Consider the following 14748-nt stretch of genomic DNA (forward strand, 5'->3'; position numbering starts at 1 on the left):
AAGAGGGCACCCTGGGCCGGCCCGCGGGAAGGCCGGGGGAGGAGGGAGAAAGGGGCGTGACTTGGGCGTGGCCTCGGGGAGGTGGGACGCTTCTGTGGCGAGGGGCGCGGGAGACCAGGAGTGAGCGCGAAGATGGCAGCGGCGGACGAAGAGCCTCAGGCTAAAAAGCCGAAGGTGGAGGCGATGCCTCAGCTGAGGTGAGCGCAGCCGGGCAGGGAGGGCTGGCACGTGGGGGCCGGGATGAGCCGGGCCGCGGGCCGGCCCAGCGAGGCCCCGGCCGGCTCCGAGCCAATCAGCGCGGCCGTCCGAGGGGAGGGGGCCAGGCCCGGCCCCACGTGGGCGCCCCCGCACAGCGTCCAGTCCGGGCCCGGCACCCCTGAACTCCGCGGGAGATCCGCTGGTTCTGGGACCCCGGGGGAACGGGACGGGGACGCAGAAGAGCCAGAGGACGGTCCGCGCGTAGTGAAGGTCGGCGTCTGTGCAGACCCCGGCCCGCGCTCGGGTGCCTTGGGGCAGAGTCGAGGGGAGCGTGCGGAGCAAAGTTCATTTCTGTTCGGCCGCAAGTCGCTGTAGTGCTACACTTGTCTCCCATGTAATCATGGTCTTTGCGAAAAGAAAGTTAGTTATTCACACGCTCTTCAACAATAAACGGGATGTTTGGATCCTAAGGCTTCTCCACGTCGAGCTCCCTGTGCACCGGGGCAGTGACTTGGAGCTAAAAACAGGCCCGCCTGACTATTAAGAATTATCCACTCTTCAAGGCCTGTACATACGTGTACATGCATATATATGAATGAATGAATGAGAGGAGACTTTACAGACCCCCCTCACCACCACTCACCTCTATGCTCGTCATCCATTTAGCCACCCATTGTCCCTCAGGCAAAACTCTGAACTGGCAAACTTCTGGGCTGAAATATGTTTCCAAGCAAAGAGTGCACTTCACAAGCGTGTTCTAAGTCCGTGCTAAGCATCGTGATTTTGGCAAGTCGATTAATTTTTCTGAGCTTCAGTAGACCCCAGATGGGAATGCAGCCTGCTTCCCTCTCAAGAGGTGAGGGTCCAACGAGAAAAATGCCAAAGCACTTGGAAACCATATGCCTTACAATTGTAATCGTTCAGTCGTTTCAGTCATGTCCAAATCTTTGTGACCCCATTTGGAGTTTTCTTGGCAAAGATGCCGGATTGGTTTGCCATTTCCTTCTCCGGCTCAATTTTATCCATGAGGAAGCTGAGGCAGTGACTTGTTCTGGGTCGCACAGCCCGTGTCTGAGGCTAGATTTGAATTCAGGAAGATGAGTCTCCCTGACTCCAGGCCCGGCCCTCTAACCACTTGAGCCAAAGAAGGAGGGGCAATGTTAAATGATTTGATTTTTGTAGGCTGTGAGGGTGATTTTGAAAACTTAGCGCTTGGGCCCATTGGAGGTGCTTAATGAATATTCATTGACTGATTCAGTATAGGGTCATTGGAAAAGAGCACTGAACCTTCCTCTTGAGCACAGAGTTATTCGGGTCTCCCGAATTAGAATCTTAGTTCTGCAGTGTTTTTTAATCTTTCTGGTCACAATTTCCTGTTCCTCAAAATGAGGAGGTGTGGACTAGGTGACTTCTTATGGATCTTTACAGTATTAAGGCCTTCTGCGGTGTGCATTTAATATTTTCGATTAACTTTTTTTTTTTTGTGCAGGGCAATAAGGGTTAAGTGACTTGGTCGCACAGCTAGTGAGTGTCAAGTATCTGAGGCCTGATTGGAACTCAGGTCCTCCTGAATCCAGGGCCGGTGCCTTTATCCACTGTCCCCTAACATTTTTCGTTGTCATGAGCCTCTTTGGCAATCCGGTGAAGTCTAGGGACCTCTTCTTAGAATGATGTTTTTAAATAATTGGAAACAAATGCTGAATTACAGTTACAGGTTAGTGAAAGTACTTAGATTTTTTTTTTCCTCATCCAAGTTAACAGACCTCCTGAAATTTATCCATGGACCACTTTGGGTGGGGAGGTCTGTAGACCCCAGGTTCTGAACCACTGATTTAGAGAGTTCCTATGCCTTGCTTACACCCGGGGAAAAACTGCCACCATCCTGCAATATTTTTTTAAAAGGATTTGGCCAAATACATCCCCATAAATCTGATACATTCTAATTCTATTAGGTTGTGGGTGGTCTGGTCTTCTTCATATTGTTCAGGGTAATGCTTCTATGCTTGTAAAGCCTTTCTGTGCATATGGCTGAACCTTATTTTTTAGTTCCCATCTCACAGAAAGATGCCTGGCAATGACACCAAATCCCTATGACAGTTACACATAAATCTACCAGACAGAGTTTACAAAGGCCACGCCCTGGCTCTGGTTCGAGGCCCTTGTCATGCAAAAATAAGAAACAAACTTTGAATTTTATTTTAAAGGGCAGTTTGTTTCCAGCACCCTTGTGTTCTCCCTATGATGGTAATAAAGAGCTTTTTGTGTGGAAATTTGTCTTTAACTGCTTCTTTTTTTAATCCACATCAGGGTTTCATCTTTTTGAGTTTTTTAAAGTCAGTGTAGTGTGGAAGTTTGCCATCATTGGTCTGATTATAATGCTTTCTTCTGTAGGGAGGCTTCTCAGTATTGCTCCCTCCAAACCACCAGTGATCTCAGTATTGTTCTGACTCAGTGCCTTGGCCTGGACTTCCCCATCTTCCTACAAAGAGGCAGCAAAAATCTCATCAAATGCAGGTGGCTTTTTCCATTTCTCTCCCCCACCTGCCTTGTGCCTTTCCTCTGAATTTACTTCCATCTATCCCCTATATCTTAGATAGCCATCATTGTTTGCATGTTGTTTCCTCTCTTAGAAGATGAGCTCCTTGAGGGAAGAGACTTGTTCTTGCTTTTCTGTGTGCTTAGCACAGTTTCTGGCCTTCAGTATAGTATCTCTTGGTTTTCTTTAGTCTGATAATTAAACTCCTCCAGGTATGTGGCTGCTTAGGGAGTCTAGCTGCCAAGGTAGCCTGATAAATTTGGGTTTGTTAGGACATTTGAATTGTTCTTCCAGAGCTTAGCCTGATGTGGAGTAAGTGCTTAAATGCTAGTTGACTGTTTGACTTGGCCATCTTCTCTTTTCTCTCAGTTCTCTCTCACTTGGTGATCTTCAATGACATGTCCCACAGTGGAACGAAGTCTCTTTTCCTTCCCCACACACCCCACTGCCAAACTTCACCATTACTGCCAAGAGCCCCCTCATCTTCCCAGTCACTCAGGTTCCCGACCTTAACAACCTCCTTGACTCCTTTCACTTACTCTATCTAGGCAGTTGCCAGATCTTGTAATTTCTTTCTCTACAACATTTCAGCATTTACAACACAGAGCTGCTGAAGAGATTGTACCCCTGGCACAGGTCTGCCCTTTTCTCTTTTTTCCCTACCCTCTTCATAAATTCCAGTGGCTTCCTACTACTCCAAGGGCCAAATATAAAGCCCTTGGACATTTGAAGTTCCTAACAACCAGGCCCTCCCCACCTTTCCAGGCTTCTTACTTCCTGCTTTCTTCCATATACTCTACAATTCCGCCATCCTGGTCTGTTTGCTGTTCCTTGACTGTGAAGCCTCATTTCCCAGCTCTGTGCCTTGCACTGTCTGGCCCCCATGCCCTGAGTGCTCTCCTTCCCAACCTGCAATTCTTGGGATCCTTGACTTTCTAGAATACTCAGCAGAAATTCTACTTTCCTATTTCTCCCTAGCTGGTAGTGCCATTCTCTCTAAGGTTATCTTCCATCTCTGTTCTAAACTTGTACATATTAATGTGTGTGTGTGTGTGTGTGTGTGTGTGTGTGTGTGTGTGTGTGTGGTTGTTGTTGTTGTTGTTGTTTCCTCCATTAGAATATAAACTCCGGGCAGCTAGGTGGCGCAGTGGATAAAGCACTGGCCCTGGATTCAGGAGGACCTTAGTTCAAATCCAGCCTTAGACAGTTGACACTTGCTAGCTGTGTGATCCTGGGCAAGTCACAACCCTCATTGTCCTGCTCCCCCCCCCCCCCAAAAAAAATAATATAAACTCATTGAGGGCAGGGATTATTTTTGCTTTTTTTTTTTGATGGGGGGAGGGTCAGAGGGAAACAGTCATTTATTAATCAACTAGTATGTTTCAAGCACTGTTAAATGGTTTAAAAATATCTCATTTGATTCTTACAATAACCCTGGGAAGTAGGTGCTATTATCATCCCCATTTTATAGTTGAGCAAACTGAAGTGGAAGTTAAGGAATTTGTCCAAGGTCACACAGTCGGTCAATATCTGAGGCCACATTTGAACTCCCATCTTCATGATTCTAGGCCCAGCAGCTCAGTCCACTTCTCTACCTCTTTGTATCCCCAGAACTTGGCACAGTGACAGGTGCCATAGTAAACACCTAATAGAAGCTAGGTGTCAAAGTGGGTAGAGTACCGGGTCTATAATCAGGAGGACCTGAATCCGAATCCAACCCCAGACACTTACTCGCAAATCACTTAGCCCCGTTTGCCTCAGTTCTTCATCCATAAAACGAGAGGGAAATGGCCAACCACTCCAGTATCTTTGCCAAGAAGACCCCCAAGGGGATTTACAAAGAGTGGGACATAGCTGAAAATGACCAAACAACAAAATGAAAGCTTGTTGGTTGAGTTATCATCATGATGAAGATCTGCACCCTTTGCTTCCAGAGATTTCACTTTATTCCAACTTAATTTCCCTTCCCTTTTTGCCCATTCTCCTTTCTGCTAAACTTAGCGTGTCATTGTCTGGTCTTGTCTAGCCTATTCCTGCCTCCCAGATTCCCCTTCTATTTAGAATGATCTCCTTGATTCAGCCTGCCAAATCTTCTGTCTTTAAACAGTCTCTTGAAATCCTACCTCTTCCCCAGGGCATTTGCCATCTAATAATAAATAGCTGCCATGTGTATATGGCTTTGTGACCCTGGGGATATCCCTTAACCTTTAAGTGTCCCAACCAACTTTAATACTCTCAGTTGCAAAACAGTTTTTGACCTGCTTTGGTAGAGGAAATTTCTTTATCCGGAGCTCACTGTGAAATCACAGTTCTAGTCTCTCTCTCTCTCTCTCTCTCTCTCTCTCTCTCTCTCTCTCTCACACACACACACACACACACACACGAACATCTGTGCAAATGTGTTTACAAAGTACTTTGTGTCTGCTTTTGTTTGGATCTCACAAGCACCCTGTAAGGTAGGTACCCTATTTAACAGAAGAGGAAATTGAAGATAGAAGTGGTTAAGTGACTTGCCTAGGATCACAGAGTAAGTGTCAGAGGTTGCTTTTGCTCCCAGGTATCTCACCTGGCTAGTCTGACACCTTTTCTATTATGCTGTGGTGCCTTTAAGCAAAAGACGGTAGTTTTCACCCCTCTCTAAATTTTGCAATTCCTAAATTTTCATTGTGGTTCAACACCCCAGAATTTTCTCTTTGCTTTTATGTAATACTTTAAAAGTGTATTTTGAGTGTGTTTATTTTTTAATCTTTTTATGTCTTTCACTGTGCTGTCAAGTTTTAGACTTCTATGCAACTGAAATGTAATTCATTTTCTACAACACACCCCATAATTCCACATGCAGAGAGGTACTGACATGCTTTCATGATGAAAATAGGTTAGAATGATGTATTAAAGAAGAAAAATCCCTTTATTTAGTGGAGAGAACACATTGGCTAGTCCTACTTCCATTCAGGAGAACTTGACAACTGATGGTAAGGAATACTGAGAGAACTGTTTATCACATGGTTTATCAGTTGGCATCTTGCTTGACAGTTAAGCAATGGCCCTCAGGCTTACGTGAATTTGAGAACAATGGTTCATGATGACAGAAGGCTTTTTAGCTAGTATAATCCTATCCATTTGGCTGGTAAATCCAGTATAGAACACGTGCAGAGGAATTGACTAGGTATAAACATAGCTGACAAAGGAAGAATTTTATTATTTCTGTGGTGGTTGACTAATCTGAGCAGTGTAGGGAGGCAAAGCTAGGTACACTTACCGGGTTGTCCCAGTAATTTTCTTCTTGTCCAGATTGCACATTTAGATAGAGCAGAAGCTAAATTACTCTAGGGAGAAAAGAAAGCTCTTGAAAAGGTACTAAAAAATTGGTCCTCTGAAGGTCAAAGGACCAGGCAGTGGGCAGCATGTCAGGGTGAATAGAATACTGAATTTGAAGTCAGAAAGAACTGGACTCAAATCCACTCTCAAATAATAACTAAGTTGTGCAATTGTGGACAGATTACTTTTGAGCCCCAACATCATCATCTGTGAAATGGGGATAATACTAGCATCTAACTACAAGGTGTTTTTTTTTCTTTTCTGCAGTTTATTTTTTTGGTAAATGATATTATCTTTTTTTTCCAATTGCATGTAAAAATCATTTTAAACATTCCTTTTTTTTTTCCAGTTTCCCAAGTTTTATTGCATACTGTGGGTGACCACAGAGAGAGAACCAGAATATTGGAAAGGTATCTCTCCTAAACATTCCTTTTTTTATGAGATTTTTGAGTTCCAAAATTTTCTCCCTTCCTGCTCTCCCTACTCCCAAGACAATAAGCAATCTGACATAGGTTATATATGTGCAATCATGTTAACCATATTTCCATATTAGTCATGTTGTGAAAGAAGACAGAGCAAAAGGGAACAGCCATGAAAAAACAAAAAATAGTGAAAATAATATAATTCGATCTGCATTCAGACTCAATAGTTCTTTCTTTGGATGTAGAGAACTTTCTCCATCGTGAGTCTTTTTGGAATTGCCTTGGATCATTGTATTGCTGAGAAGAGCCAAGTCTATCATAGTTAACCATGGTACAATGTTGCTGTTACTGTTTACAATGTTTACTCAGCATCAGTTCATATAAGTCTTTGCAGGTTTTCCTGAAATCTACCTGTTCATCATTTCTTATAGTACAATCTCACTAGGTTTTTGTAAGGATTAAATGAAATAATGTCCATAAAGCACTCTATAAACCATAAACCATTCAAAAATATGAGTAGTTATTAGTGGAGTAAATTTTTGGTACCTTTTACTAAATTATATCAACTAAATAATGTTACGTTCATATGTAATGCTACTCATCTGCCATTGGTTGTAAGGAATATACTACAGCAGTTTTGTTGTTGTTTTTAAGTATTAATGGATTTTCACTGAATTAGGTGCATACTCCTGCTTGTATGATGTGCATTTTATGATATCACCTGACCACTGGGATTAGTGAGACAGCTTATGTTCATGTATTGGTATAGAGCTAAATGAATCCCATGGACATCAAACCAGTATTCTTGGACTTTAGGTAACTCTACACAACCAGTTGAAATAGCTACAAAAATAATACCTTATATAAATCGATCCTAAATTTTGATTTAACAGCTTGAGTACTCTTGTAATAGGCTAGTAGGACTGAGTAGGACCGAAGTCCTTTAAACTGAAGTCCTTTACAACCTCACCATTAACTACTAGGTTCTTGAAAACCCCAAACTATCCTTTGCCGTCCTACTGAGGGGAGCAGCTAGGTGATGCAGTGGATAAAGAAAGCACTGGCCCTGGATTCAGGAGGACCTCAGTTCAAATCCAACCTCAGACACTTGACACTTATGAGCTGTGTGACCCTGGGCAAGTCACTTAACCCTCATTGTCCTGCAAAACAAAACAAAAAAAGAAAGACTTCCTACTGAGGCTCAGAGAGCTTCAGCAATTTGTCCAAGTCACATAGAGCCAGGATTTGAACTGAAGTTCTGTGATTCCAAATCCACTGCTCTTGACACAAAACTATGTTGCCTTTCAGTCCTCCAGGATTACTCTCATTCCTTTTTGAACTGTTTGTTTGGTCAGTCTTGAGGTACAGAGGTCTTCCTCCTGAGGATTCTCCAATGAGGGGAGCTAGTGTTAGACCTCAAACAACCTCTTTGAATACCTTAGGAAGGCCTTGAGTTTGAGTATATAGGGAAATAATCCTGGACTTCTGTCTCCTTCCTGAGTTTATGGATTCAGATTGTGTATCCTCTCAGATGTTGTCTGCCAGACGTAAGTCTTGTCACTATAATAATAACATAATTTTTTAACACTTTATGATAAGCACTTTTTTTTTACAACAACTGTGTAAGGTGTTCAAAGTCACATGTTGAAGAGCAGCAGAGCTAAAATTAGAACCATTGGTCTCATGATTACTAATTGAGTATTTTTTAATCATAAAAGTATTTTATTTCCAGTTACATGTAGAGATAGTTTTCAACATTTGTTTTTATAAGATTTCTAGTTTGAGATTTTTCTTTCTCCCTCCCTCTCCTCCCTCCCCCCTCCCCAAGACAGCAAGCAATCTGATATAGGTTATATATGTACAATCACATTAAACATATTTCTGCATTAGTCATGCTGTGAAAGAAGAATCAGAGCAAAAGGGAAAAACCTCAAGAAAGAAAAACAAAAAAAGTAGAAATAGTACGTTTGGTTCAATCTGCATTTAGATTCCACAGTTCTTTTTTTTTCTGGATGTGGAGAGCATTTTCCATCATGAGTCCTTTGGAACTATCTTGGACCATTGTATTGCTGAGAAGAGTCAAGTCTATCACAGTTGATCAACACACAATGTTGTTGATACTGTGTACAGTGTTCTCCTGGTTCTGCTCATCTCACTCAGCACCAGTTCATGTAAGTGTTTCCAGGTTTCTCTGAAATCTGCCTGCTAATTGAGTACTTTTAATAATGGGCTTTAGCTAAAACGTGATTTCATTAATTGGACTGATAACTGAGGCAACATGGTATAATGGAAAGTGCTCTTTTGAACTTAAAAGTCAAGAGGGAAGTGAATGTAAATCCATTCCTTGACATTACCTGTGTGACTGTTATAAATCATTGAAACTTTTTGAGCCTCAATTTCCTCATGTATATAATGGAAGTAATACCCCAAATAACTATTCTCTAGAGGGTTGTTGTGAGGCTTTAACAAGAATGCTATTTTAGTAGTTATGTAGTTAGCTATGACTTAACTAAAAAGCTTCCTCAAATTTGTCCCTTTCATAACTTCCCTCTTTTTTTGTTTGGTTTTTTTTTTTGGTTGGTTTTGTGTGTGTGTGTGTGTGTGTGTGTGTGTGTGAGGCAATTTGTGTTAAGTGACTTGCCCAGGGTCACACAGCTAGTAAGTGTCAAGTGTCTGAGGCCAGGTTTGAATTCAGGTCCTCCTGACTCCAGGGCCAGTGCTCTATCCACTGTGCCACCTAGCTGCACCAACTTCCCTCTTTTTTAATGGGGTATTGTCAGCCATTGAACTACCCAAATTTGGAACTTCTGAGTCATCTTAAGTTCATTCTCTTCTTCCCACATTCAGTAACTTGCCAAGTTTTGTCAGTTGTACCTTGGCAATACCTTTTCTTTTTTCTTTCTTTCTTTCTTTCTTTCTTTCTTTCTTTCTTTCTTTCTTTCTTTCTTTCTTTCTTTCTTTCTTTCTTTTTTTGCGTGGGGCAATGAGGGTTAAGTGGCTTACCCAGGGTCACACAGCTAGTAAGTGTCAAGTGTTTGAGACCAGATTTGAACTCAGGTTCTCCTGAATCCAGGGCCAGTGCTTTATCCACTGTGCCACCTAGCTGACCCCAGTAATACCTTTTTCATCCATGCTTCCCTATCTGCTTATATCACTAATACCCTATGTTCAGATCTTCCCTGGACTTAGTACCTCCTAATTGGTCCCCCTTCCTCATGTCTCTTTTATCTTTTATATAGTTGCCAAAATTATATTTTTAATATACCTAGTCAAAAACTTTCAATGGCTCCTTATTACTTATAGGAATAAATTATGAGTTCTGTAGCCTTGTGTTTGAGGTTCTCCAGTTTGTCTTCAATCTATCTTTCTGAATTTCTCATTTATTTTCATGAATGAGTGATTGCAGCCAAATTGAACTGCTAGCTGTTCCAGATCTGGTCTATCCCTTTTGTTTTTAGACAGACAGATCATCCCCTGTATCTTGAAAGTCCTCCCTATACTTTGCTACCTCAAGTCAATAAGCATTTATTATGTGCCTACTATTTGCCAGGCACTGTATAAACACTGGGGTGTTGGGGGATACAAAGAAATGCACAAAATAGTCCCTCCCTTAAGAAGCTTACTTTTTTTTTTGGTGAGGCAATGGGGGTTAAGTGACTTGCCCAGGGTCACACAGCTAGTAAGTGTCAAGTGTCTGAGGTCGGATTTGAACTCAGGTCTTCTTGAATCCAGGGCCGGTGCTTTATCCACTGCACCACCTAGTTGCCCCAAGAAGCTTACCTTTTAATGGTGACAACATGTACAACAACTAGGGATATACAAGATATATGTATAGTAGATGTAAGGTATTCTGAGAGGGGAAGGCATTAGCAGTTGGGAGAGCCAGAAAGACCTTTAGAAGTTGAAATTTGAGCTGAATCTTGAAGGAAGCTAAGAGGTGGAAGGGAGGGGGCAGAATATTCCAGGTATGGAGGACAGCCGGTCCAAAGGCATGGAGACAGTAGATGGAAAGTTGTGCTGGTATGCAAGTATGCAGGTTTTGCTTGGTTGTAGAGTATGTGGAGGGGGCTAAAGTGTAGGAAAGTAACAAGAGGCCAGATTCTGAAGAGATTTAGTGACAAATAGAGGAGTTGATCCTGGAGATGGTAGGTAGAGCCGCAGGAGCTTATTGAACAGGGCAACAGAAGCCTCTCCCTTTGAAGCTACCCTGACTCCCATTCCCCAAAATGGAAGTGATTTCTCCTTCATGTTCTTGTACCACTTTGTACCTCTCCTTTTCCCCCATCACAGTGTCTTATTTGTTTACTTTTCTCTTTGCTCTATTAATTACATTGTTTTCTGAGAACAAGACTGATGTTTTTTCCTGTAGAATTTCAGAGGTAGAAAGGACCTGTGAGATCATCTGGTCCAACTGATTCATCCCTAAGGATTCCCTTGGCAGTAGCCCTAACACATGGCCATCTAGTCTTCATTGGAAGACCTCTCTTGATGAGGAACTCACTCACTCTTTAGGGAGAAGATTCCACTTTGGACAGGTTTAACTGTTAGATAATTCTTCCTGACAAAATTGTCTCCCTGTAACTTCTAGTCTTTGCTCTGAGCTTTGTGCTCCAGAGTGAAACAGAATGAATGTAAATCCTCAACATGACAGCCTTTTAGAAAGGTGAAGTGCCTTACTAGGGCTACACAGTTAATATGTGTTGGAACCTGGATTTGAAGGATAGGGCTTCTACTACAATAGGCCTATTGTATACCATTATCTTTCTTTCTTTTTTTTTTTTAGTGAGGCAATTGGGGTTAAGTGACTTGCCCAGGGTCACACAGCTAGTTAGTGTTAAGTGTCTGAGGCCAGATTTGAACTCAGGTACTCTTGACTCCAGGGCTGGTGCTCTATCCACTGTGCCACCTAGCTGCCCCCTATTGTATACCATTATCAGCTACCTCCTTTCCTCAGACAGTGGAGAGGGACCTTCTCACTAGTCTGGACAGGTGGCAAGAAATAGGCTAGATTGGGGGCAGCTAGGTGGCACAGTGGATAAAGCACCAGCCCTGGATTCAGGAGTACCTGAGTTCAAATCTGGCCTCAGACACTTGACACTTACTAGTTTTGTGACCCTTGGCAAGTCAGTTAACCCCCATTGCCCCACCAAAAAAAAAAAAGAAAAGAAATAGGCTAGATTTTAACCAGAAGAAGATTTGATAACACAACTAGCATTCATTTGGCACCTACTGCATGCCAGACACTGTGCTAAGTGGTTTATTATCTTATTTGATGCTCACAACAACTTTGTGAGGTAGGTGCTGTTGTTATCCCCATTTTACAATGATGGAGAGTGAGTCAGATAGTGGTTAAATGACTCTGGTGAAAAGGGGTCACAAGTGGAAAAAGTTTAAGAAGCCCTGTTCTAGACTATGGCTCCCCTGCCTTCCTTTGACCTCTTTCTCTTTGCCTTTGTATATTTGCCTAAAGACCAGCTGCCATCTTGTTCAGATTGGTTCTTCCTTTGAAGGAAGCTCTTCAGGTACCTCACTAATGATCATAGGATCATAGATTTAGAGCTGGGAAGGAACGAAAACATCATCTAAATTAGTGATTCTCAAACTTCTTGTTTTCATGATCCTTTAATTTTTTTTTTTTGTGGGGCAATGGGGGTTAAGTGACTTGCCTAGGGTCACACAGCTAGTAAGTGTCAAGTGTCTGAGGCTAGATTTGAACTCAGGTCCCCCTGAATCCAGGGCCAGTGCTTTATCCACTGTGCTACCTAGCTGCCCAAACAAGTGATTTTTTGGTGGGGCAGGGCAATGAGGGTTAAGTGACTTGCCCAGGGTCACACAGTTAGTAAGTATCAAGTGTCTGAGGCTAGATTTGAACTCAAGTGCTCCTGAATCCAGGGCTGGTACTTTATACACTGCGCCACCTAGCTGCCCCAATCTTTTTACATTCTTAAATTTTTTTGAAGACTTTAAAGAACTTTTAGTTGAGATTTATTCATTTATTTATTTATTTATTTTGTGGGGCAATGGGGGTTAAGTGACTTGCCCAGGGTCACACAGCTAGTAAGTGTCAAGTGTCTGATGCCGGATTTGAACTCAGGTACTCCTGAATCCAGGGCTGGTGCTTTATCCACTACACCACCTAGCTGCCCCAAGAACTTTTATTTACATGGATTATGTCTAGGCATGTGCTGGAGCCATCTCATACCAGCTCTGATTGTTAAGTTTTCAGTGTGAAGATTTACACTTCTGCAATTGGCAGACATTACAAATTAGGAAGAGCTTGATTTATTGTTTTGTTGATTGTCTAGACTTTAAAAAGTGGTAGAGAAAATACCGATAAAGTGCAAATTAAACTAAAAAAATATGTCATGCATAAATTCTTTTCCAGAGAGCTTGTTGTTAAACATTTATCAGCATGTCCTCAGTTATATGTATTAATATTTAGTGTCTTAGAAATTAAACCTATTAAAAATTTAAAATATTTATTAATTCACTTAAAAATAACAACAAACCCATTACAGTTTAACATGACATATTTTTATGAAAAACAACTATAGTTGTGCAAAATCTTGTTGCTTCTATATCTGTTCCACCCATCCCCTTTTCTCCACTGACAGAGCCATCACCGTCGTTTGAAACCTCATTGACTCTTGCCCAGTTAGTTGGTCTGTGGCATGTAAGCTGCCTTAAGACGGTCCCTACTCTGATCTGTTCTCTACACTCCCAAGTAAAATGCTGAAGGTACAGATCTGACCATGTCACTCCCTCAGTAGACTCCAGAGATTCCCTATTGCCTGTTTGATTAGATAGAAACTCTGCCCAGCAGAACCAAGCCCTATCCTGCCTTTCCAACCTTATTACATCACTTTCCTTTATTTAGACTATGGTCTAATCACTTTGTCCTGACACAGAGCATTGGGTCTCCTGTCTCTGTGGTCTTTGGGCTTTTGATTTGGGTGCCTCACCCCTTCCCTTCCCCCCCAGCCTGGAATGCATTCCCTCCTCACAGTCACCTCTTAGAAAATCCTTAGCTTTTCAGATTTTAGCTCAGCGGACATGTGAAGCCTTTCCCGATGCCCCTAGTTTCTAATACTTTCCCCTTTACATTATTGTCTATATAATTTATATCTATTTTGCATGAGCGTGCACACAGACACAGACACACACACACACTATGCTGTCCCTGTTGAGGAATTGATAGCCCCATTGATATTCCAAAATGGACATGTTCTCTCCTCCTCAATAGATTTGTAAGCTCAAGAGGGAGAACTGTTTTATCTTTCGAATTAGTGCTTTTTGGTTAAAGTCAATAGTTATCGAGCTTTTATTAAGGGCTTATTGTGTGTCAGGCACCATGCTAAGTGCTGGGAATATTAATATAAGCAAAACCAAAGCTAGTTCTTACCTTCAAGGACCTTACATTTTATTAGGGGAAGACACCACATAAAAGGGAACTCAGAGCAAGGGTGGGCAGGGAAGGTACCTTTGGAACATGAGTTGGGACATGGAGAAGTCTAGAATTAGGAATGGACTCTGGAGAAGAGTGAAGGAGTAAGCTTGAGCCTGCCCTGGGCACTTGCTCAAAATAGGTATTCTGGTAGGAACTCATCAGCTAAAGGATGGGCCACAGGGTAAAGGAATCTTCCAGAGTGAGAAAACTATAGCTTTAGAGGCATCTTCCAGGGTAATGTTAAGGGCTAAAATTCTAGTTAGTCTGTCTAAAATATCCAATGAGTGGTCGCCAATAAATTATAAGCTTTAGCAAGAGTTAGACTTTTAAGCGTTTATTAAAGAGAATAAGAATTTGATAAAGAGAGAGAGAAAGGCCTAGATTCCTATCTATTAAAGGGAGAGCGCATTTCTAGCTCCGCTCTCCACCAGAGTCCAAAGGAAAGAGCATGAGACCGAGCGCCAGTCTCTTCCTTCTTCCTCCCACTAGCCAACGTCACTTCCTGATGCCAAAGAAAAGACTCCTGGTCTTGCCCTCAAAGACCTTCGCTTCATGGGCGGAACTCTTCTACAGTAAGTCTCCAGCAGGTGGCATCATTCCAATCGTTACAGTAAGAAGGTTGTTGGAGAAGGGAGGAGAAAGCTGAGAGGAAGGTTGAGTGAGTGAGGAAGAATTGGGGAAGGAAGAGACTCACCTTAAATCACACAGAGAATAGTGGTGGAGCTGGGATTTAATATGACAGGTCATCTGATATGACAAAACTCATGTAATTTTCATTGTGTTGTTCAGTTGTTTAGTCTAACTCTTTTTGACCCCATGGGCCATAG

General features: G+C 42.2%; 1 protein-coding gene across 1 annotated transcript in view; it reads left to right on the forward strand.

Annotated features, from left to right (window-relative positions):
* Positions 1-2: 2 nt before the first annotated feature.
* ADK (adenosine kinase) overlaps positions 3-14748 on the forward strand; it is a 608024-nt gene continuing 593278 nt past the window's right edge. Inside the window, exon 1 of the mRNA XM_043984755.1 lies at positions 3-197. Coding sequence (XP_043840690.1) covers positions 133-197 — 65 coding nt within the window. The 5' untranslated portion in view covers positions 3-132. The remainder of the gene's footprint in view (positions 198-14748) is intronic.

The sequence above is a fragment of the Dromiciops gliroides genome, chromosome 2, assembly GCF_019393635.1.
Source record: "Dromiciops gliroides isolate mDroGli1 chromosome 2, mDroGli1.pri, whole genome shotgun sequence".
Lineage (NCBI taxonomy): Eukaryota > Metazoa > Chordata > Mammalia > Microbiotheria > Microbiotheriidae > Dromiciops > Dromiciops gliroides.